Source organism: Jaculus jaculus, chromosome 4, assembly GCF_020740685.1.
Source record: "Jaculus jaculus isolate mJacJac1 chromosome 4, mJacJac1.mat.Y.cur, whole genome shotgun sequence".
Classification (NCBI taxonomy): domain Eukaryota; kingdom Metazoa; phylum Chordata; class Mammalia; order Rodentia; family Dipodidae; genus Jaculus; species Jaculus jaculus.
Window position 1 is genome coordinate 9,218,639 of NC_059105.1, and position 25,711 is coordinate 9,244,349.

The 25,711-nt window shown below is 43.7% G+C and overlaps 1 protein-coding gene across 4 annotated transcripts in view; it reads left to right on the forward strand.

Annotated features, from left to right (window-relative positions):
* Ap1s3 (adaptor related protein complex 1 subunit sigma 3) overlaps positions 1-9,346 on the forward strand; it is a 72,504-nt gene extending 63,158 nt beyond the window's left edge. The window contains exons 4-6 of one of the 4 annotated variants that reach the window (XR_006636814.1): positions 3,540-3,677; positions 4,691-4,879; positions 8,733-9,346. Coding sequence is in view for 1 of the 4 variants with exons in the window: in XM_045147854.1 (XP_045003789.1) it covers positions 3,540-3,677; positions 8,733-8,768 (174 nt within the window). In the remaining 3 variants the exon portion in view is untranslated. Of the gene's footprint in view, positions 1-3,539; positions 3,678-4,687; positions 4,880-8,732 lie in introns of all 4 variants that reach the window. The other 3 variants (XR_006636813.1, XR_006636815.1, XM_045147854.1) reach the window with 3 other exon arrangements.
* The last annotated feature ends 16,365 nt before the right edge of the window (positions 9,347-25,711 follow it).

Consider the following 25,711-nt stretch of genomic DNA (forward strand, 5'->3'; position numbering starts at 1 on the left):
CAGCATCGTATGAGAATCTGATGGGTTGACCCAGAAGCCCTGGAATTGGGAGTTCCAGGGAGTTTGTTTTTTGAACTTCATGTCGCTTTATTTTTCACACAGCAAGATATTAAAGGAAGGGGAGTGTTTACGAGACAGTTTGAGGATGGGGCTCTGTCAGTACAGTGTCTGCCTCACAAGCACGTAGAGCCGAGTTCTGTCCCCAGAACCCACATATAGAAACTAGGTGGATTCTGCGTGAGAAGGAAAATACTCAGTAGCAGAGGCCAGCAAGTTAAAAAGGAGATATAAAGGGAAGAGAAAGGAAGGAGGAGGGTACTACTTAATAGGTTGATATTGTATATATGTAAGTAGAATGATTGAGAAGGGGAGGGGATATGATGGAGAATGGAATTTCAAAGGAGAAAGTGTGGGGGGGGGAGGGAGGGTATTAACCATGGGATATTTTTTATAATCATGGAAAATGTTAATAAAAATTGTGAAAAGATAAAAAATTAAATTAAATTTTAAAAAAAGATGTAAATACAACAGGATAGATATGTATGGTTTTCCTCTTGACTCAAGCAAGCAGTGCTCTGAATTTCTCAAAGTGCATAAAATCCTGCTTCATTGTTAAAAAAAACAAAAACAACAAACTAGGTGGAGATGATGTTTGTGATCGCAGTGGTGGGAGGTGGAGACAGGTGCATCCGGAGCACACGCCCAGCCAGTGTGGCCTGATTAGTGAGCCTCCGGCCAGTAGGAGTCTCTGTCTCAAAAAAAGAAAAGTACATGGAATTTTTGACATAGAACTCATGAAGTTCTCCTCTGGCCTATACCACACATAGACACACACAAACACATGGGCATGTGCACACACATATACACATAAAAGAGGTAGTTTGGATATAGAACCCAATCTGATATATGCTTTCCCCTACAACATTGAATTTAATTGGAATCAGCAATATTTACAAAACCCACCATGTACAAGGCAGTCTCATCTGGGAAAAGTGAATAGGTTTGCAAGACAGTTTTACAGATTATGTTGTTTGATTATCTGAAAGTAATATATTTTTGTTCAATTTAGTTATAGAAAAATGATAAGATTTGTATTAGCCTGTTTTTTTTCCTTTTTCATAATACACACACACACACATACACACACACACACACACACACACACAATGTGTGTATACAGCCATTATGGTACCATTGTTAGCCTTCTCCCTGTCATCCCCCCATGAGGGTTGTGGGTGCTGCATTGTGGGGTAGCCATCAGTTATGGGGGAGAGGCAATGTCTCTGTACATAATGGCCCAACTTATGGCTCTAACAGTCTTTCCACCACCTCTTCCACGAATTTCTCTGAGCCATGTTGGCTTCATTTTAGGTCCATTTCAGTGACAGGAGGTCTTGAGAGTCTCTGTGTCACTGGATATCTAATTTAGTAGGAGTGTTCTCTGTGTCTCTTTCACCCTTGTTCTGGTACCAGGTTCACCGAGAATGCAGCTCTTGCTCATTTCCCCACTCACTCTGTGGTGCCCAGGAGGGGTGCAATGGACTGATTCTCTCCTCAGGTTCTATGTCCATCTGAAAAAGAGAAGCAAATTCTCCAATGGAGGGTGAGGTCAGTGGAAGACATATGGATACCCATTCTTGTTTTAGAGAGAATTTAATAGGTGTAGGACCTCTTGTAGTCTACTATTAGTGGGAGCAAATATTGGAGAGCAGGCTTGTTTTTGGATATGGTTCTTACTTGTTTCCCTGTTCCAGGTATGGGTTCCGTTCCACTGAGTGGATCTGTCAGCCAAATCAAGAGCAGGTGGTTACCCACCATGGCTGTGTGCCACTATTGCACTGTGTGAGCATCATATCAGGATGATTGTTGTTGAGTAGCTTAGACCATGAGTTGCTTAGACAGATGTTAGTCATTTCCCCCCCATTGCTCCTGTAGCACCTTCTGGCAATAGGCAAGCTGACTATCTGGGGATTGACACTCTTCCAGTTTCCAGCCAGGTTGCTGCATGTTCCATCCCAACAGCATATGGTATTTTCGGCAGTACAGTCTTACCCATAACCTTTGGTGGGTCATCAAGTATTCTGACAGAATTCTGTCTTCTTTTGGGAAACCTTGTTGGTCTCTTTGATCAATAGCTCATTGTGAATGTTACCCACATGCTGGTACTGGGAGTTACAGGTCAGTGCCAAGGGAGAAGGAAGAAAATATAGGTAATATAAAAGAGAAAGAGAGAAAAGAGAGATAGAGAAACAGGAGAAGATTAAGAATAGTCTCTGTCCAGGCCTCTGTGATTCAGGTATTCTCTGTGAGTACCAGATGAAGGTTTGACTTTCTTAGCATGTCTTTCAGGATGTAGGATTTTATGGTACTGTTTCCATTTGGGTGCAGCTTTTTGTCCCCCCCCCCCAACCATCCCCTTCACCCCACCATCCCTATTGTCCAGTCCTTGAGATGTTTATTAGGTATGTCATCATCACGGGCAGATGGTAGGTTAGGAGCCACAGATGAGTGAGACCATGTGACGATTGTCTTTCTGTGATTGGGTGAGTTTGCTGAGAATGATCTGTTCCAAGTTTGACCATTTTTCTTCAAATTTCATTGTGTCATTTTTCCTTACTGCTGTTTAGAATTCCAACATGTAGATATACCACATCCACTTGTTATCCACTTGTCTAATGATGACATCTGGGTTGATTCCAGCTCAGCTATTATGTTGAGCAGCTGTAAACATGGTTGAGCAAATCTCTCTGAGCTGAGGTTTGGAGCTTTTAGGGTAAATGCCCAGTAAGTAAATAAGGGAATAACTGGGTCTGTTGGTACCTCTATAGTTATCCTTTTTGGAGTCTCCATATTGCTTTCCATAATGGTTGTACCAGCTTGCATTCCCACCAACAGTGAGTGAGGGTTCCTATTTCTCCACAACCTTGCCAGCATTTGTTGTCATTAGATTTATTAATGTTTGCTATCCTTACTGGGGCAAGGCAGAATCTCATAGTTGTTTTAATTTGCACTTACCTGATGATTAGGGTTGATGAACATTTTCTTAAATGTGTGTTTTCCACTTGTGTTTCTTCCTCTGAGAACCCTCCAGGGAGTGTTTTAAGGAGCCTTCCAGGTGAGTTTGATATTCTCAAAGTTTGAGACTCACTGGCTTAAGTGCCAAAATCCTTAGACCCTAGTGTAGGAGAATTAATCCTCAGCCTTTCCATCTGAAAAACATGGTCAAGTGTGGTGGGCAAGGTGTGGGCAGGGGGCAGATGAACACAGAAGCCCTCACTGTTCTGCTGTGTCTCAAATTTCCTATTGCAACAGAAAACATTAATATCTAAATAAATGCTCTGCTTTACTAGGATTTGATTCTATTTTTACTGAAGGCCCAGGGTTCCCAACTCCCACTTTTTTTTTTCCCTGTCCTTAAAATGCCATCTGGTGTTTCTATCTTTGGCATGCTACTTGAGCACCATTATGGGAAAAGCTAGAGACAGTGGTGCCTGTTTTGGCTTCGGGCTTATTAAAGCATTTATTTTTTGCCCTACCAGGTCTGCGAGCTGGATATTATCTTTAATTTTGAAAAGGCATACTTTATCCTGGACGAGTTTATCATAGGTGGAGAAATTCAGGAAACATCCAAGAAATCTGCTGTCAAAGCCATTGAGGACTCTGACATGCTGCAGGAGGTCAGTATGGTGCCCTGTGCCGCCAGGGAGATGATGAGAATACTGTTAATGATGCTGTTAGCCAACACCTTGAGTACTGCACCCACGGTTTGGGCTGGGTACAGTTCCTTAGCCACTGGCATGTACTAGCTTATTTAACTCTTTTAGCCACTCTGAGAAGAAGGGTGTCATCCCATTTTATAGTGGGTAAACTTGAGACATTAAGAGGTGAAATGATCTGTTCATTTTCACAGTAAGTAAATATGGAACAGAGATTTGAACCCAAAGCAGTTGGATTCCTGAGTCTGCCTGTCCTGTTTGGCTGAGCTTTTGAGAGAATCCCTTGCTCTCAAAAATGTTTTATGAGATGTATGAAAAGACATTCATTAAAATACCTGTGCTGCCCTGGGAAGGAAGGAGGGCAGTACACTTATTTCACTTGCAAGTAATATTCAAGCTTTATTATTGAAGGCAGCATTTATCATTTTAATTAAAATTTCTTCCGTCCTCTGGGAAGGCTGTAGGTGTGTGTGCTTCCGTTGTTTGCTCAGATAAATTGGGAACACCGTGGCATGCTTCCTGGAGTATAAGTGAGCCCTGGAGCACCCCATTTAGTGCCTTCCCTGAATCCTTGATTACTGCCTAAGCATCCTGAGACTTCCCTTTAGAAGCAGCCCAGATTCGCATCATATCTAACAGGGGAGCTTAAGCTACGTGAAGTTCTCCCCTTCAGTTCTCCCAGGGATTCTGTGAATAAGAACACATCACTCCACTGGCCTTTGCCCTCCAAAACGAGGTGGAGCAGCCCTAGCTCAGGCACGTGCCTGGGTGTGTGGCCGTGACCCCTTTCTCTCCCCATCTTCTTCTTTCCTTACTCCCTCCTCGTTTTCTGGAAACAGGGTCTCACTTTGCAGTCCAGACTTAGCTTCACACTCATGATCCTCCTGCCTCTGCCTCCCGAGTGCTGGGATAACAGGCGTGTTCCACACCTGGCCTCAGCGGGTCTTTCCATCTTCCTGTTTTCATAACAGCAGGTCAAGAGTCAAGAGGATTGCAAGACTTATACAGTACTTTTTTAAAATTGGTGCTAACGCCATTCTTCCCGCTATTTGGAATTAAGAGGCTGATTAAGTTACTAAGACCTTAGGCATGATTCCCCAGCAACTGTCTTGGCACTTTACGCTGATTACTTACTCCCGACCATGGAGGGACTCCGTCCTCAGGTGAGTGGATGTGCAGCAAGCGATGGGTGGGTTCCAGTTAGGAGGCCAGTGCGTCCTTACTACAGAATGTTCTGCCCCCCATAGAAATCTGCATATCAACTCTAATGTTCCCTTGCCTCCTTCTGGATGCCATCGGAAGGGCTTTACAAGGCTCTAGAGAAATCAATGGTGGAGAAATTCCACAGAACAGTGTTTCTTAAGATATGCTGCTGATGGAGAGGTAGAAGGAGGAGGTGGGGGTTGTCCTTAATGTTGTCCACAGGGTCTTAAATGTGGAATCTCCTTGGAGGATAAGCAGACTTCCATGGGTCTTTGGCACTTCAGTAACTAAAGCTTTCTGAGTTGGGACCATCCTCTAGCTGTGGGAAAGAGCTTTAAGCTTTGTGTAAATCTGCTTCTAGTCCCATTTAAACAGGGGAAGTGGGTGTTGCAAGAGCGAACCTTGTCACAGTGAAGCACACATTGGCAGTTCATGCTGCTGGTGACTGAGGGGACACTGCGGGCTGGTGGCCTCAGCTAGCCCTGTGCCCCAGAGAGCAGGCAATGTTGTGGCTGTCCTTAAATTGCTCTTGACTGACCAGCTGCCCGTTTCCTTGTGGGCTCTGGTACTTGCCTCGGGGAAGTCAGTGAACATCTGGGGAAGCTGTGGGAAAAGGACTTTGTATACCAGGTCTGATTCAGAACATGGAGAAGAAAATGGTAAAATTGGAGAAAGGAAAACAAAACAAAACTTGCCTTATTTCCCATGCTTTGGACCTGAACATATATTTGGCGTTCGTGAAGCTAAGAAAGGCCTTTGTGACATTGCCTTTACTTTGAGAACAACTGGACATTTTTAAGTAGTCTTTGGGTCTTGCCTCTACAAAACACCCTATCTTTTCACATATTTCGTAAGAAGAAATTCCTCAGATGCTCAGAGCTTGTCCTGAGTGTCCTGAGGCTAGATGTTCATAGCAATATGAGAGAAAAAATAAACAGTTTAATTGGTTGGGGATGACTTATTTGGGAGGCAGTAACTGATGACAAAGTTGTTACAGAGGGAAAGATACTGACAGTAGAGGTTGTAATTCCGAGGATCACCAGTAGGGGACAGCCATCACTGGATGATTTCGTAGACTAAAGAGCTTATCAAGAGAGAGAGTTCAATCAGTAGGCTGTCTCACATATATTGTGGGTGCTTGGTACACTCCAGCACTTTCACCCTTCAAAGCATAAGCCCAGACCTGATAAAACAGAAAGTTGTGTATTGTACAGTGTAGGTGGCATGAGCAACCCCACAGTGGTAGACTAACCAGAGGGGTCTCAACATACACACTCCAGCCCTTCTCTGGCAAAGCCAATGGCAGAAATGCCTGTACAACTAGTTTTAAGTCTTATCCAACCCATTCAGTTCAAGGAGACACAGACTCTCACTTCGCTGCCTTGTGCACCTTGAACAGCCTGGCTCAGCCGAGTCGCCTCGTGCCGTATGCAGCGCTGATGACCAGGGGCCATGAACCACAAACCTGTGAAGTGTCCACTTCATGGTCCAAACTGGCTCCCGCTTCTTCAGGATTGTGGTCATACAGTCAATGTGTTCTAGACAGTTTTGCAAAAGTAAGACAATGTAGTCACATAGTGCATCTAGGGAAATGTGGAAGAGTGTCAAGAGATCAGTGAGAATAACACGCTGGTACAGTCAGGTCTGCATTGCTGGCAGAAATCACCCGACCAAGAGCAGCTTTTGGGCAAAAAGGGATTTATTCTGGACTACAGACTCGAGGGGAAGCTCCATGATGGTAGGCAAAAACGATAGGATGAACAGAGGGTGGATATCACCCCCTGGCCAACATCAGGTAGACAATAGCAACAGGAGAGTGTGCCAAACACTGGCATGGGGAAGCTGGCTATAATACCCATAAGCCTGCCCCCAGCAATACACTCCCTTCAGGAGGCATTAATTTCCAGTTGTCATCAGCTGGGGACCTAGCATTCAGAACACCTAAGTTTATGGGGGACACCTGAATCAAACCACCACGCATGACATTGTAGATGTTATGGTATTTGTCATCTTTTTAAGTATTGGCAATGTGATTTCATCATCTCTTTGTTCAGTCTAAAGAAACTTTGGACATAATTTAAAATATTTTAATTATTTGTTTGAGAGAGGGAGAGAGAGAAAAGAAGTCAGGCAGAGAGAGGGAGTATGGGCCCATGGGCACACCAGAACCTCCTGCTACTGTAAGCTTTACTTGTGTACTGGACAGTCAAACTCCAGGCCGTCAGGCTTTGTAAGTAAGCACCTTTAGCCACTGACCCATCTCTTCAGTCCCTAGACATAATTTTATATTGGGACTTTGCATTTCCTTTTCCATGAAATCTAGGCTCTGTTATACCCACACAGAGCGCTGGCCAGTAGTGATCTCCCAGCTAAGTTAGAAGACGAGGGTGGCATCTTCGGGAGGAGACCCAGGGTGGAGGTCTCACAGGTATGGCCTCTCTTGGACATGCTCCTTCACGAGGTGGACAAGCGTTAAAGAAAGTGTGGGTGACCGAGTCACAGAGGTGTACGGAGAGTCTCAAGAGGGCCAGGTGGAAACAGTCAGAAACCTGACATTCTCCACGCAATCTTCTTGACCAGTGGTCTTGATCTCTGATCCAAGCTGTCAATGTCTCCTGCCTGAAGCCTCAAAGGAGTCGACATGCTGGGGTGAATACTCACCAACAAACCAAGCATTGCTAGACCAGCTGGCATGGTGGGGTGTCTTGGGTTGTTGCTTAAGGATATCTTGCTGTCCCTCCCCTCCCCTGGCTCTCATTGATTTCGCCTGGCTCCAGGGAGTTATACACATGGGTATGGGTGTAGTGGCAGGGAATGTAAGAGAAAGCCTACCCACCTTGTGTGGCATAGGGTTTGCCATGCCACTGTGGAATCCTACCAGTCATTGCGAGACTGCTCAAGCACTAGCAAGCTAGGGCTGGCAAAGAATTGCGGCTCTGAGGCTTGTTAGCAAACTTGGTAACTGGTGAGTCGGATAAAGACAGAGAATCTTTGGAAGAAAGCCTTTTCAAAACACATGGCAGAAGTTCTTCTTAGCCATGGTGTGTTTATCTGCACTGTCTTGGCAGTGAGTGTAAGAAAGATGTTCTACACGGTATAGGAAGCAGTACGCATGTTACACGCACATGCACACCCCATAATTCCCTAGCACACGTGCCTAGGCGAACTCTAGGTCAGGACAATGAGCTGACGATCCTCAAGGTCATTTTAGCAGACACACAATACTGTAAATCAACAGGGACATATTATTAGTAGTAGTAGCAGTAGTATTATCTTTTATTCATTCATTCATTCATTCATTCATTCATTTTAGAGAGGGACAGAGACAGAGAGAGAGAGAGAGTGAGAAAGAGGCTGAGAGAGAAGAGAGAGAATGGATGTGCTAGGGCCTCTAGCAAATGAGCTCCAGATGCATGTGCCCCTTGTGCATCTATCTGGCTTATGTGGGTGCTGGGGAATCGAACCTATGTCCTTAGGCGTCACAAGCAAGTACCTTAAACTGTTGAACCTTTTCTCCAGTCCTCAATAGGGGCATCTTGACAACCGTTCTTGAAACATTTCTCTTGTCTAATACTTTCTGATCAATCTTAGCCTTTTGTCAGTTGAGAGTTAGGCAGTTTCATCCATGTGGTGGAGTATATAAATGATGCCCTTGAAATACCACTGATTGGAATGCAAATATTTATATCTATATAGTCCTTTGAAACCAAGTTTTTAAACAGCTGAAAAAAACAAGGCATGAAAACAAACTCACAGTATGCTGAAGGTTGTGGTTTAAAGGGAAAATTGTTCTGTCATTCTTTTCTCTTTCAGACAATGGAAGAGTACATGAGCAAGCCTACATTTTAACAGTTCATCTACTTGAAAACTCCAAGGGCTACGTGTTGTGAACCTCCGAATCAGCAACGCCTTACATCCAATCTCCACAGAGCCTCTGGCACCATGCCAAAAACAACATAAAGGGATTCGTTATGAACTAGAAAGAATGCAAGTTGTTTAGGACGAGATATTTATAATTTCTACATGCCTGTATTACACTGCATCTGGGTACTTTTTGTGGGTTCAGTTGCTTGGAATAATGGCTGCATAACTAACAGACTGATCAGTTGTTTGCAGTATTTTAATTCCTTAGACCTTTAAGCTAATTAAAAAAATTATTTGCAATTTTTTTTTTTTTGTTGTTGCCATTTGATATACTTACAGGCTGGAAACTGCTTTGTGATAACCAACAATTTTGAATGTGAAGTATATCTTATATCACTAATGCCTTTCCTAAATGTTCAGTTTTTAAAGATGTAAATGAATTCAAATTTATGTAACAAGTTCAGAGTTCATACATGATGCTAGGTATTTTAATATCCTTAATAGTACTGTAATTTCAGACTAGATACAATGTATCTGTCTTATTGTCCTGAATTTTCTTTTTTTTTTTTAAGGATTGTGGTTAAGGAAAATAACCAAAGATAGGGTAGAAATTATTAAGTGATTTTGATGAATTAAAAGCTGCTAGGTTGAGCTTTTAATTTTACCTTTTAATTTAATATAAGGGACATTTCAATAAGATTGTTTTCTACAAACTATATATTTATTACGATTTCAGGTGATCTAGAAATAAAATGTCTATGACACCTCATCACAAAAGTGCTATGTTAGGAATAACTCACAATAGCATTAAGAATGATTTATATTTTATTTTTTAAAATTTCCTTTTTCCAAGCACTCTTAATTGCTTGAGGAATTTTATTTCAATTTTTTTCATTTAAACTTAATATTTGAGACTACCTTACTTAGGGCATTTATTACCATTGTATCCTATGTGGGAGGTGATCTTATTCCTTTGCACACACTGGCTGCTAACTACTGTTATTGTGAATATGTCCCCTTCATGCTTCCAAACTGAAAGCTGTACAACATAACCAGTTGCTCATGTGCTTGGACATAGTCGAGGAAATGGCATGGGGTGTCTGTTCTTGGGGTCTGGGTCTGAAGAGTCACATGTACAGTTCCAGTGCCAGTGTCTGGGATTGGTGTCATGTGGGAGTGTCGAGTCCTCTGGGGGATTCCAGGTGATAGACCCTTAGGGAATATGATGGATCAGACAGATTTCAGGGAAAATGGCAAGACGAGAGCCGGAGAACAGATGGATACATTGGCCAGTTCCTGATAACCATTTATTTAAGGGAAATAATTCACATTAGTATATGAAGTCATCACTGGGTTTTTAATGTCTCTTTTGTCTTCAAATTGGTGATGGAATTATGGCAGCAGATTGATGGTTTTCATCAATTTTGTTTAAGTACTTTTTAGTTTTGTGCTTTAACTTTAAATATATATTTATATGGTAGAATATAATATATGTATATATATATATGCCATATATATTGTAGAACTCTTATCTTGAAAACAATTTTGTAAAAGTAGACTTCATGATAATCCATCACAATTTCTCTAATTCCTTTCTACTATTTTTATAATGAAGGTGTCTCTCACCCAAAGTTAGATGCAATACATATATTTTAGATAATTCCATATTTGACACTGTATAGCTTGCATAGGAATTCTCAGACTTCCTGTCAATGTCATACACAGAAAATGATCATATTTATGAAGGTACACTGGGATTAATTCAAGGGATTTTTGGTAACCTCTCACAGGAGACTTAGTGAAAATAATCACTGTGTTTTATTTATATAATTATAACAAAAGTACCAAGTAAAGTGAAAAACAATATTCAATTTGTATAAAACTTCTAAATAAAATGTTTATAAAATTTACTGATGAACTTGTATGTTTTATTGTATACACACATACAAACACACACACACACACACATTTGGTGCTTGAAATTTCTACCATTGGTTCCTAGTAAGTCCCTTTAATGAGGTTGTTTATTGTTTTGTTATTGTTGTTATTTGCATTGTTGTTGCTACTTCATAGGTGGATGATGGTAGGTACATTGGGAAGAGTATTTATTGCTATTGCTTCTACCATTGTATCATTCCCTCACATTTTGCTAATATGATTTCTTTACTAGTAGTTAGTGAAGCAATCAGTCTTTCATTTTTTTAATTAAAAAATGAAAAGCCAGGCTGGAAGATGGCTTAGCAGTTACTTGCCTATGAAGTCTAAGCACCCCGGTTCAGGGCTTGACTCCCCAGGACCCATGTAAGCCAGATGCTCAAGGGGGCACATGCATCTGGAGTTTGTTTGCAGTAGCTGGAGGCCCTGGTGTGCTCATTTTCTATCTATCTGCCTCTCTCTGTGTCTACCTGTTGCTCTCAAATAAATAAATAAATAAATAAATGAAAAGCCTGGGCTGGAGAAACGACTTAGCTATAAAGGTGCTTGCCTGCGAAGCCAAAGGACCTCGGTTCAATTCCCCAGGACCCACATAAGCCAGATGCACAAGGGGGCGCATACAATCTGGAGTTCGTTTGCAGTGGCTGGAAGCCCTGGTGTGCCCATTCTCTCTCTCTGCCTGTCTGTCTCTTTCCCTCTCTCAAATAAATAAAAATATATTAAAAAATGAAAAAAAAACCCAGCTTTTAAAAATATTTTGTTTATATTTATGTATTTGACAGAGGGGAGAGAGAGAGAGAATGGGCACACCACGGCCTCCCAACTGGGGCTTCTTCCCCAACTTCCAATGCTGTAGCACCACTCCAAGATTTGGGCAGATTAATAAAGTACTTTGATTCATTACATACCTTGACTCCAGTCCTTCTTCTTGGATGTCCCCCAGACAGCTGACAGTACTCTTCTATGGTTTTCAATAGTCAGTCTCTGAAAACAAGCAAGTAGGCCACAGCATACAGGGTGGGATGTTTTGAGCCCCAAAACAACGTAAACTCTGTTTAGCTCAAACATTGTTATAGGACTTGGGGCCCATCATGCGGGTCCTGACTACCACTGGCGAGAGACTCTTTGAAGGCCACGGGCTGTGGGAGTGTGCTCACGGGGTGAGCTGTCAAACCAGTCACTCCTGTGCAACACAGTGAAGAACGTGAGGTTCACACTTGCACTCTGATCAGGTCTCAGCACTAATCATTTGTGTAATTGAACCTTGTCTTCATCAAAGGTGTTGCTACCTCATGCAAGCATTTGATAAGCAGGCTTCCTCATATGATGCAGAAGCTAACGGCACTCAGCGTGCTTTCACCCAGCTAAAGGTCACACATGAAGTGCACTGCATGCATGTTTAATGCATTACAGGAATAGAAAAAGAGCTGCTGCTGAATATGGGCCAAGACTGAATTACCAAGTTCGCATTGCTGAGTCTGGCAGATGGCATCTCATGTGTTTCAGGGGAAGGAGAGAACAGAGGAAGCAGACACGTTTTGCTGGAGCTGAATAATAGTCGAGAGGAACCAAGTCTGTTGATTACTTTGGGCCTTTTGCTAAGGCTTATCATTTCAACCTTGTTTGTACCCAACTGTGAAGGGAGCTGCAGTAGTTTGAACATGGCAGTGTAAGCGTACGCCCCCACAGGCATGGGTGTCATATTAAAACTGACCCTACAACATGAGCTCCCGGCGGGGAGATCCCTGCTGGTGGGTGAGTCATGGGGAAGGATCCTGGAGTCCAGCCCTGAGGTATGTTTGGGGCAGAGCCGAGTCCAGCAGCTCTGAACTTTGGCTGTAGGTGCTTGCTTATGGTGCTGCATGTGGTGATGTCTCTCTGCATCTATGAAAGGGAGTCAGCTCCTTCCACCATTGGTAGGGTTCCCCTGGACTCTGGAAGCCTGGGATAAAACCCCACTCCTGGAACCTGCACATCTGGCTCTGAGCTGAGAAACTACTAGGTGAAGTCAGCAAATGCTGGAACATGGAATTGAGACCAGATGTCCATTACCGAATCACTTCTTGCTTGGGTCCGAGTCTGGAATACATTTTTCCCAGCTTCCTTTGCAGCTAAAGTAATTCACGGTAGAATTATGAGGGTGGGATATAGGTCAAACAGATGCTTTTCTCCATGGAAATTCTGTTTCATAAAGCTCCAGTACGTGGCCCTCTGTTCTCTGTCTTCCCTGCTAATGCTGAAAGAAAAGACCATGCTCCAGACAAAGCAGAACCCTGTGAGAAGCGAGTTGTCATTCCTTCTCGCTGTTGGGACAAGGCATCCGACCAAAAACAGCTGATGGGAGGAAAGGATTCATTTTGGTTCATAGTCTAGAGGAGAAGCTTCATGTTGGCAGGGGAAAGCATGGCATGAGCAGAGTGTGGGCATCGCCTCTACTTCACAGGTGGAAAACAGCAGCATGAGAGTGAGTCAAACTCTGCAAGGGGTAGCTGCTTAGAACACCCCCCCCCCACCGAGTGCCTACCCCTCAACAACACACCTCCTCTAACAAAGCTCCACCTCCCAAATTGCCATCAGCTACAGACCAAACATCCAGAACACATGAGTTTATGGGGGACACATGACTGAAGCCACCACAGAGTATGAAAAATTAGCCATTGCTGACATAATGTGCATGATAGACGTAGACTTCCGGTGTGTGAAGCCACTGAACTCCTGTGTTGTTTATGGTTGTAAAGAGCCTGCCTTACGCAGTGAAGGAAATAAGCCAGGTCTTTACTCAAAAGGATCAGCATAACGGTGAAGACAAGTTTACTTCAAGATCACAGACAACTGTAGTATTCTTTATCAGGAAAACAAACAACTGCTCTTTTGGAAGATGGTGGCTATAAACATGTTTGGAGAGCAGGCTACTATTAACAGTGTGAACGAAACATCTTCCTTTGTTCTGTAGCTGGTGGGGATACTTTGGGAGTCGGAGTAATATTTAGGAGGTGAAACCTAGCTGAAGGAAGTATGGCATTGGGTCAGAACTCTGAAATGCAGGGCCTGTGGCACTGGTCTTTCTGCCTCCTGGCTGATCCTGAGGCAAGGAGCCTTCACCACATGTTCCTGACATGACAAGCTGTGATGAACTGTGTGAACTCCGCTCCATCTCTGCCATGACGAGCTGTGTGAACTCTGCTAGGCTTTTCTGACATGTTTGACTGAAACCTTGAGCCCAAATATTTTCTGCATTAAGTTGTTGGTGACAGTGATGTAAAAGAAGGTAATACAGCTTTAAAGAATTTCCTAAATGACTAACTGATGTCTTGCAAATAATTAGTAGTAGCTATCAGACTGGAAAATGGAAACTTCTGGGCTGGAGAGATGGCTTAGCGGTTAAGCGCTTGCCTGTGAAGCCTAAGGACCCCAGTTCGAGGCTCGGTTCCCCAGGTCCCACGTTAGCCAGATGCACAAGGGGGCGCATGCGTCTGGAGTTCGTTTGCAGAGGCTGGAAGCCCTGGTGCGCCCATTCTCTCTCTCTCCCTCTACCTGTCTTTCTCTCTGTGTCTGTCGCTCTCAAAATTAAAAATAAAAAATTTTTAAAAAAATGGAAACTTCCCACTTAAACAGGTGCACCTCTGAAGAAGTCCAAGTCATGTCTTCATTCCCATCATAAGTCCACTAGACTTGTTCAGACTTGGTCAAAAGGGTCTATGGGTGTAGGCGTTAGCTTGTATGTTTTCTTGAGTTCAGGAATAACTTTAGAACACTCCCAAAGCATGATAGGATCGCAAAATTTTAGGTGACAGATGACAGGTTGTTGTCGAAGATTTTTTTCTATTTTTGTCTACAGCTTGGTCACTATATCAGGTTCTGATGTTGTTAAGTGTAGAGTGAAACCAGAAAGATTAAATTCAACCCAGTGGCTGCTCAGCTGTGGATATTACTAGAATAGTGATCAAAACAAACAGAACATTTAGTAGCAATAACTCAAAAATAATATTTCTTGTGAAAGAAGCAAGTGGGTTGGGACTAAGAGCCAAGCTATGTCATTTCCAGGTCAGCCTTAATTTAATACTTTTATGCAAAGCCATTTGCTTTGATGGCAAAGCTGTCAGTCTTACTCCCAAAATGGAAGACTCCATGGTGGTTTGTAGGTATACAAGGAGGAAGACTCTTTACAATGTAACTCATGGGTTGGGGAGATTGCTGTGTGGTTAAAGGCAGTTGTGGGCAAAGCCTGATGACCTGGGTTCAAATCTCAAGTACTCAACGTAAAGCCAGATGCACAAAGTGGCACATGTGTCTGGAGTTCATTTTCAGTGACAGGAGGCCCTGGCACCCCATTGTCATCCTGTCTCCATCATTCTGTCTGCCTCGTTCTCTGTCTCTCTCTAATAAGCGAAATAAAAATATTAAAACAAAACAAAAAAAGAGGCCTGAAGAGATGGCTTTCAGTTGAGGTGCACGCCTTTAATCCCAGCACTTGGGAGGCAGAAGTAGGAGGATCGCTGTGAGTTTGAGGTCATCCTGAGACTACATAGTGAATTTCAGGTCAGGCTGAGCTAGAGTGAGACACTACCTTGAAAAACCAACCAAACAAACAAATGAACACAAAAGCAAAAAAGTAACGCATGTTTATTCAAAGATGACCACGTTTTGTACTTGTAGTCATTCCCATAGATGATGAATTTGACACAGTTGTTGCAGGGGCAGCATTTATTGGGTGGAGTCTCCCTCTTGATGTTTTGTTGTTCTGACTCATGGAGAAGACAACAGCAACATGCTAATTCTCTCTCTCCTCAATCTTCCTTTTGTGCTCTGCTACAAAAACATGTTGACTTCCTCTGTAGATGCCCTGGGAGAGCTGGGGAAATGCAAGGGATATGAAAATTAAACCTAGGAAGACACATTTGTAAACAGAGAGGGGAACATGCCTTTTAAGGAAGCTTGACTATAGCTGAAAGTGGCAGTTGCCATGGGAATGATCGACTTCCAATTGCACTGCACACTAGACGGAGCTGAGCTATTACTCAAAAGGACAAGCAAGGCAGTGTAGTTTTCTTCCCTTTTTAAAATTTACAATCAATGAGCATTGGAGAAAGGACCGAAGATGTAAAAGAGATCATGATCATTCATTTTGATAAATGTAAAAATATCATTATTTTGATTCCTTGTGTGTTCTTGCTTGTAGATGGAAATGTAGCAGAACGAGAATTTTAGTAATTTTAGTAAACAACTGTAAAAAGAAGTCTTAGGGTTAAATGAAGATCCATGTGCTGACTGCTCCAGACCATTTTGCTAGCCTGCAGTGGCCAGAACAGAACATTAGGTGTTGTGTTCCATCCGTTTTCTGCCCATTCATTTTTATTTGCAAGTGTATAGATGGAGAGGGGGGGGGGAAAGAGAGAGAGAGAGAGAGAGAGAGAGAGTGAGAGGAAAAGAGAGAGAGGGCCTAATGCCACTGCAAACAAACTCCTGATACATGTATCACTTTGCGTATTTGGCTTTACTTGGGTACTAGGCAATCAAAGCAGACCATCAGGCTTTGCAAGGAAGCACCTTCCACTGTTGAGCCATCTCTGCAGCCCATCTGCCCATTCTTTTTTTTAAAATTAATTAATTAATTAATTAATTAATTTGAGAGCAACAGACACAGAGAGAAAGACAGATAGAGGGAGAAAGAGAGAATGGGCGCACCAGGGCTTCCAGCCTCTGCAAATGAACTCCAGACGTGTGCGCCCCCTTGTGCATCTGGTTAACGTGGGACCTGGGGAACCAAGCCTAGAACCGGGGTCCTTAGGCTTCACAGGCAAGAGCTCAACCACTAAGCCATCTCTCCAGCCCCCATCTGCCCATTCTTATTTGAGCCAAAGCCTCTGCTTGACCCTGGAGCCGGCTGTTTTTTTTTTTTTTTTTTTTTGCTCGCTCCAGCAGTTCTCAGCTCTCTGCTCCCCATGTGGGTCTGTGGTTACAGACTTGTGTGGCCATGGCCAGCTGTGCACATGGATCCCGGGGAACAACCCGGGGCAGTCTCCCAGGCCTCCCTGGATCTTTAGGCTCCCAGGGTCTCCTTATGCTTGCACACGTACTTCTCACTGCTGAGCCGTCTCTCCAGCCCTCTAAACCCTTTTTGATAATTATGTTTTAGTTACAAAAGAAAATTAATTATAAGCAGTAGGAAATTAGAGTTAGTGATAAAGAATTCGTGTGATGATGAGATATTTCATTTAAGAACTATCCTATGGGGTTATGTTTCCACTCATCTGCTTTACCAAACATAATAGTGCAAGATCAATATTTAGAGAAATGAAACTAAACATAAAACAGATTGGGAATTATACCAGGCTCTCTCTTTCTCCACCGGGCCTTTCCCATACTAGGACTTCCCAACTACTAGTGACTTGAGCTATTAAGTCTTTTTCTTACTCAAAGGAAGCATGCCACAAATAGGGCTTCTTTTTTCGATGAGTATTATGATGTGAAAAGGTTGGGATGCTCTGCCTTGTTATGACTACCAGCTTTACAAACGTCCTTATTGGACATAGAAAAGGGGTTTTGTTAGCATGTCCATTCAGATCCTCAGTACAATAACACACCCTTGTCTCAAATTCTGGTTATTGGCCCACAGCATGGGCCATTCTATCTTGTCCTTTTTAGCCATGGGTGTGACAATTCACTGTAGACCTGGTAAAGCTTGGGCATTACCCAGGACTCAACTCCATGCTAGCTCCTGTGAAGCCACTGCTTCTGTGCCCTTCTCCTTTGCTGGTGGAATTTACTGGGTACTATGAGGGCAGAGGATACCATGGCTCAAATAAGCAAGACAATGTGTAAGTACAGGGGCCTCCTCTTTAAGACTATGACCTTCACAGGGAAGATACTGTGAGCTGATGGGTTTAATGTTTGGTGTGTAACTGTGCCATGCTTTCACATTTCAGGTGGAAGGAAGAACGCATAGGCCACGGTCATGGGGTTCTCACTGACCATATCACTCTGCACACACTTGACTAATGGTCAGGGACCCATTATCCCCTTGAGCCCTTGGCACTGGTGATGGAACCATTTAAGGAGATGTTTCTTTTCTCTGAAGACAAGCTTTACAGGAGAGAGTTAACTTGATATATCTGGATAGCTCTTAGCCTACACATTACAAATAAAAACCAGTTGTCAGAACTGGCTGGCTCTTGGGGCATAACTCCTGAGCCCTTGGAATGTTCTATCTGATAAGAGTGTTTTGCTGCACCAGCAAGGCCAGTTATGTTTGTTCTAATGATGTGATTTATTGTGAACACCCTTTGTTGCTCTGCATTGCAGACTGGAGCATGTGTAGCTGAAGTCACATGGGACCCTCAGTAAACCTTCTGGAAAGCAGACTGAGTGTTCCTGGTTGGCAACACAGAGTTTCATGTCATTGCTGGTATACTGTGTACATCCCCATAGGGTGGCATTGATAGTGGGAGTCTGGAGCCTTGAACATGGTTTCTCTAAGACCTTGTCCCTGTGCTGATTCTGATGTCCATCCTTCTGCTGCAATAAACTGTAACCAAGACTTTAGTCACCTTAGTGTTTAGTGAGTACTTTTAGTGAATTACTGAGACTGAAAGTGGCCTTGAAGGCCTCCGTCTCCCAACCCAATTCAGATACTGTTGTTCAGTAATGTGGTATATGAATGAAAGTAGCCAGGGAGCCCAGAGGAGATTTGAGGGAAAACCTGGGAAGGTGTGTTGATGATGTGGCCTGCATGCTCTGGGAGAGGATCAGGGCTTCCCGCTTTATTGCAAGTGCGTGGTGAGAGCTAGATTTGCCATGGCCTGGGTGAAGACGCACAGCGAGAGTTTGAAATTAGCACTTTCTTTACTTCTTTTCCTTTTTGTGTATATATGTGGTGTGTGTGTGTGTGTGTGTGGAGTATATGCACATGTATGTGCTGCGCTGGGCTGGGGTGCCCCTTGTACTTGTAATGGCCGAAGGAAAACATGGGGTGTCCCACTCCATCAGTCACTATGGAGTCTCGTTGAGTCTGCAGATTGCTGTTCATGAACCCTAGGGATTCTCTGGTCTCTGCTCCCCAGAGGATTGGGTTTACAGACATGTACGGTCATATGCAAGTGTTTGCATGAGCTCTAGAGGTTTGAATTCAGGAAGTCTCAGGCCCCTTCAACCTTATGCCCTCGTGCTTTCCAAGGAGGCACACTTAACCACTGAGCTATCTCTCCTGCCCTAAAATTAGTACTTTTTAGGCTTTGTTTCTTTGACTCAAAAGATATCTTTATAATGCCCATGTTAGCATATGTAACTGGAAGTTATGCATAATATGTATGTATGTATGTATGTATATATAGATAGATATGTATGTATTTGACTGTACATGTCAGTACATATTCAGAGTTTTGATTCCTCACTGTCCTGGGCAGCATGTCTGGAGCCTTACTAGAATTGAGCCCTGGGAAGCAAAGCCACCAGGGACCTCACCAGCTATCTCAGGTGTACTGTTTTCCATACTCCATTTCATAACATCTAGCAATTAGCATGCAGACCCCCTTAATTGATCAGTAAAGTGGGGCTTAGCCTGAAGTATCAGTGTTTGTCTCACTACTTTGCCAGCTGTGTGCTGCTGGACAGGTAACTTCTCCCTGCCTCTGCTTCCTCGTCTGAGCTCAGGAGATGAACTGGAACCTGGAGGTGCTTCATAGGCACCAGCTGCTGTTGTTGATTTCTCTCTGGATATATCTGGAGACTGGGAGAAGAGCTATCCTAACGACATTATAGGGAGAAAGGTTTGTGCTGCCTACCATAGCTTTGTGGAGCTAAACAAACAAACAAGGACCTGGAACTTGACCACATCTGTTGGTAGAGAACTACTATCAATACCATGTCATATGTATAAGATGGGATTTCTTTATAGCAAGTAGGTTGGGAATGCTCCTCAGGGAGGATCTTTTCTCTGGTATCTCTATGGGCTCCATTTCTGACTCCTTGGAGCAACTGTTTTTGGGATCACAGGGATGTAGGCAGCCTGGGTGACTTCCTTGTTACATGGGAGCATGCACGGGCCTAATAGCACTCCAGACACCAAAGGGACAAGCATTGTACAACATAGATAACTCTAGATCCACAGTGGCCCCGTCCTTCGCCATAATTCCCAAGTTATGGGATGTATTTCCACCCAGATTAGAATGGCCATACAGGACAGTTGTGATTCCTGGAACCCTGTAACCTGAGCATGCTTAGATCTGTCATGACAGGCATCCTATGTGATCCACCAATCCTGTCCTCCCACATTACCTGCAATGAACCATAGTGGAGGGTTTTATTTCTATGGGTCCATGGACTCTATTTTAAAATGCATGCAAGTTCAAGATTAGAATGTTTAAAAAATTTATAGGACTATTTTTATAATGATTTTTTAGCAAATGTTAATGAACAAAAATGAAAACCAAAAAGCACAGTCATTATTAGCAGAAATGGGTAAAGATCATGTTTCTACAGGAGAATATGTTCACATGTGTGGAAACATTAAAATGACCACACCAGCTAACTCAGAAATGCTGAGAATGTAACTCAGAGGTCAGCAAACTATGTCCATAGACCAAGTTCACCCTGTGGACTGTATATGCGGCCAGCCAACAAGATAAGAGCATTCTTTACATGTTTTAAAGGTAATTAAAAGAGGGAAGAGAAGGGGGTGCGGTAGAGGAGGAGAAAGAGACAGCAAGTCTGGCCCTCAAAGCCTAAAATATTGACTGTCTGGCCCTTTCCACAACTCTTTGTCCTCTTGTTATTATCTGAAGGGGAAAAAATTCTCACACATGGAAAAGCTGCATGATGAGGGAGGAACTTTGTAGCGCTTTTGTAACAGTTCAAGCATCTAGAAGTGGCCTGGATGCTCAGGGTGAGCACATGGTTATGTGTTATGTTAACTCACGTAAGTGGGTATCTTGCCACCAAGAACGTGATGGCTGATGGGGCCTATGGGAAAGTATCCCGGGCCCGCATCTAGAGTCTACCTGTGTCAAGAAACAGAAAACCCCGACACACCGTTACTTTCAAACTCCTTAATGCCTGATGAAATGTTGAATAGGTCACATTATTTATCTATCATTTATTTAGTTAAACTGATACTCAAAAATGTAACAATGGTTGAATAGATACAGATACACACACACACACAGTGCTTCATTGCAACCTTACTGTAAGGGCTTTGTCCTAATGAACAGCCTAAACACAGTACCTCTCCCTCATTTGGGATGCTAGATTGACATAACAGAATTAAACTTTATAACTAGTATAGTTTACAGAATTGTCATAGATAATATTGTATTTGAAAGCATGTACCTACTAAAGTTTTCGAATAGGTCTCACAAAACTTATTTTGTAAATCAGGTTGTACATAAAGAGTTATATGTCAAAAATTCATCTTTCTTTTCTTGTTCACTCTTAAGACAAGTTCCGGGTGCCATCATAATTGCTTCATCTTCTTATTTAGTGAAGTCTTCAACCCACCATCTTGATATATGGTTTTTGCTCTGTTTTTACACATAGGTACAAAACTTATTTGTAAAGGAAATATAACTCAAAAGTTTAAGCAGTGAAAATAAAATTTGGTTCATATAAAAATGTAACAGTTGTACATATTAACAAGATATCATAATGTTTGATGCATATATACATTGCATATTATTTAAATCTGATTAAATATACTTCTCAAACAGTTATCACTTCCTTTTTAAAATTAACTAATTAATTTATTTGAGAGAAAGAGAGAGGAATAGGCAGACACAGAGAGAGAGAGAGAATGGGTGCACCAGGGGCTTCAGCTGCTGCAAACAAAGTCTAGATGCATGCGCCATCTTGTGCATCTGGCTAACATGGGTCCTGGGGAATTGAACCTGGGTCCTTTGGCTTTGCTGGCAAGTACCTTAACTGCTAAGCCCTCTCGACAGTCCTAATTCTTTTTTTTTCCCAATGAGGCAGAATCTCACTTTAGCTAGGGCTGACCTGTGTAACTCAGTCTATAGCCCAGGCTGATCTGAAATTCGTGGTGATCCTCCTATCTTGGCTTCCCAAAGGCTGGATTAAAGATGTGAGCCACTATGCCCAGGTTTTTGTCAGTTCTTCATGGTGAAAAGTTTTCTAGCTTTTGGACTCATACTCATGAACACAGCTGCTCTCGGTTATCACCCTGCTGTGTGACGGAGGTGGCCATTCTCAATTGCTAACTTGATTGGATCTAGAGTCACCGAGGACACAAACGTCTGGCCATGTCGTGACTGGGTTAGTTGGGGAGGGAGCCTGGTTCGAGGCTCAATTCCCCAGGACCCACATTAGCCAGATGCACAAGGGGGTGCACGCGTCTGGAGTTCGTTTGCAGAGGCTGGAGGCCCTGGCGCGCCCAGTCTCTCTCTCTCTCTCTCTCTCTCTGTCTCTTTCTCTGTCGCTCTTAAATAAATAAATAAAAATTAAAAAATAAGAAAAGAAAGAACAAACATTAAAACCCTATAAAGTAAATTATTTTCTCCTCAAGTTGCAAAATATATGCTCATACAGAGAAAGCTAGCTTGGTGTAGTCTCCACCTTCTCTCTCTCTTTTCTCTTCCTCTTCCTGTGCCTCCTTGTCTCCTCTTCCTTCTCATTCTTCTATCCTAACTTGACAAACAAGCCATCCTAGAAATCGCATGAAGGCAATTACAAACGACAGACGCTGAACTTGCCCCTTTCTCGGTGGCGAAGGTGCCTGAAGAGCGATGGAAGGTGGAGCTCTTGAAAGAACTTCAGAGTTCAGTTCCTGCTTGCAAAGGCTGAGATTATGTTTGTGCCAGATACCTCACGCACTGAGAAATAGGAATTAATTAGGACTTTATCAGTCAGGTGGCAGGCAAGTTCAGAAAACCAGAGTGTAAAATGCAGGGCAGGTGAAAGGACTGTTCATTCACGCCTTCCTTCATCGTCTCGTCTGTTCCTGCACGCCGGCCCGAGGAGCACCTTCCCTGAGTGCAAGAGGGACCGAGGTGAAAGTGGACTGCGGACAAGAGTCAGTGAACTTCTAGGAAGCAAGTAGCTGGGGAAGGGAGAGGCCCACAACAGGCTCCATTTCAGTCCTCCCAACACAAGCTAAAACCCCTGTTTTCCATACTTGCTTCCTGGCTGGTGTGGCCGGGCCAGGAGGAGAAAGACACGGGCTCACGCAGGGGCTGTGCAGCGCTGGACGTGGCAGCCCCTCGGTGTAACTCTGGTTTCTGAGTGCTTTGCGAGCTCAAGCGCCGACCGTAGGCTCCAGGTGAACTGCTCGCCTCGCTTTGGAAGACCTGAGCTTGGCTTTGGCATTTATTCACATGCACACTGGGAGTTCTGCACGTCCTGGAAGTCAGTCTGGGTTTCTCCAGCTCCAGCCTGGCCTCTTGCAGCCGCTCATGCTCCCATTGTCCGTCATCTTTGTCACAAGGCCCAGGCCAAACCATGAGAACATTCCTCAGGAAATGTCCCACTTTAGGCTCTTCACCATCAGAGGACTACTGACCTCCTGCTCGGTGGCAGCTGCCATGGGGCCCTCGCTTGTTCATCTACAAAGCACCAGGCTGCGGAGGCGCTGGAAATGAGTGACTCAGTTAAGTCCCCTCAGGTGTTAAAAGATTGAAACTGGAAACACTTGCCAAACATTTGGAGTTCGAGCCTCTGGTGGACACCTGGATATTCTGAAGTCTTTTGAAGTCAAGCCTGCCAAATAGGGTAGATGATTGACTTAGGCAGAAACCTTTTTATGTAAAAATGATGTTGATTGCATGAGACTGGTTTTCTTGTGTGATGTACAAATTGAATTTGAAGGCAATTCGCAAGATTAGTTTCAGAAGAATAAATGAAAAAAATATTTTCTGATACCAGGAGTACTTGGCATGTGGAAACAAATCTATAGAGTCTTCTTGATTACAAGGGAAGTGAGGGAGGGAAAGAGAGAGGGAGAGAAAGAGAGAGAGGAGGGAGAGAGAGAAAAAAAAAGTACTGTTCTGTTCAGCAGAGAGGTGGCCTGTACTTGGTTGTTTGGAAACTGTCCATTGGCCATGGTCTAGGTTCAAATGTGTGCAAGCATTTTAGCCTTGTATCTGGCTGGCTCATGGGCAGTGGCTTAACTTAGGAACTGCTGAGTTCCTCCTGCTGTTGGCATTACTAGTCTTATTAAAGCACTATACGCATTTGAACCATGGGCAGTTGAATCCTTCCTGTCACCGTCAACAACTTGCATTTGCATTTTGTTTTCATGGTCTGGCCTGGGCTTGTGGCTGGGCTGAGGGACGATGTGCACTTGAGCCTCTGCAGGAGTCCAGGTGAAGCAGCAGAAAGACAGACTGACTCCCACCGGCCACCAGCCAGGTTCACCCTTTGCAAGGGATGGACATGTGTACATGCCAAGCTGAGTGGAGTGACTTAGGGATTGAGACAGCAAACTGGACAGGCAGCGTAAGACAGAGATGCCAAGCCTGTCATCGTACGTGCTCACCCATCTCTTATGAGTCCATGGTGAGGAGTCAGGGCTTTCAGCAACATCCGCCTTCAGGTTTCTGTGAAGTAACCTAGGCAGCTGTTATAATTACATGCCAGACATGTCAGCAAAGCTCGTGGGACAGTAAGAATGTATTGCTCAGCTGTGTGACTTCTAAAATGAGTGAAGTTTCTCCCTTAACTCAGAGTGTGGGACGCTTGAAGGTTTATTTAGGATTTTCTTCAGTATAACAATTCCCCTTGGTCTTTGCTTGTCATCTGTGCCCAATTTCAAGCATCTCGGTCTAAATTAAACCAATGAGGTTTAGCTTTGTTCTCGTAGTCTGTAAACATTCTGATCTTGTGTTTTAAGATAGAGCTCTTGAGGAAGGGAGTATGCGGATGGAGGTTGAATAAGAAGTTTATGATACCTTTATTTTTATTTTATTTTATTTTTTCGAGGTAGGGTCTCACTCTGGTCCAGGCTGACCTGGAATTAACTATGTAGTCTCAAGGGAGCCTTGAACTCACAGTGCTCCCCCTACATCTGTCTCCCAAGTGTTGGGATTAAAGGCGTGCACCACCACACCCGGCTCGCTTATCATGCTTTTTTTTTTTTTTTTGGTTTTTTGAGGTAGGGTCTCACTCTGGTCCAGGCTTACCCAGAATTAACTATGTAGTCTCAGGGTGGCCTAGAACTCACAGGGATCCTCCTACCTCTGCTGGTATTAAATGCTCGGCTCAGATTGTTTATCATACTTTTAATGGGCAACAGGATAAGCTCCCAGAGTATTTGACTTTTGTTCCCTAGCATTGCTCTGTACTTATTTTAAGGAGCCAGGGAGAGGGTAGGAGATGAGAGTTGAGGGAAAGAAAATAAGATAAAGGAAGGAAAGAGAAGTATAGGTGAGGGGAAGGGATGCAAAAGCTCCTGGCTAGACATGAGATAGCACATACCACTGATGAGTCCGGAAAACTAGTCTGGACTAGGGGTGGGACCAGGACAGCTCCAGAGCCCTCAGCAGCAGCACCACAGCTGAGCTCACCCCACAGTGACGCGGGGCTGGAGGCTGCTGCCTGCTAATACCTACAAGAGCGCAGCTCTTACTGCCCCAGAGCTACGGCTGCTGCACCGTCCAAAGGACCTCCGGACTCCGGCCGAGATCATTCCCAGGGTCTTGTGTCCCTAAGCTCCCGGAACTTCCATGTGCATGGCTCCGGGCCAGCCCGCCACCAGCCCTTGACGTTCCAGGGGAAGACCGACAAAAGCCCCTCGGTGTCTACAGACAGGTTGTCTCTCGAAATCAAACCTCTGCCAAGACCCCACATGCAGAGTGGGAACTGTCCATTGGAAAAGTAGAGTGCTGTGAGGGGAGGAGGTAGAACCCGGGCCTGAAAACAAAGAGCAAAATAATTAAAACAAAATAAAAAATAGCCCCTGCCCCAAGACAACTCTAAGGGGAACCTCAAACTTTTTTTTTTTTTAAATTTTTTATTTATTTTGAGAGCAACAGACACAGAGAGAAAGACAG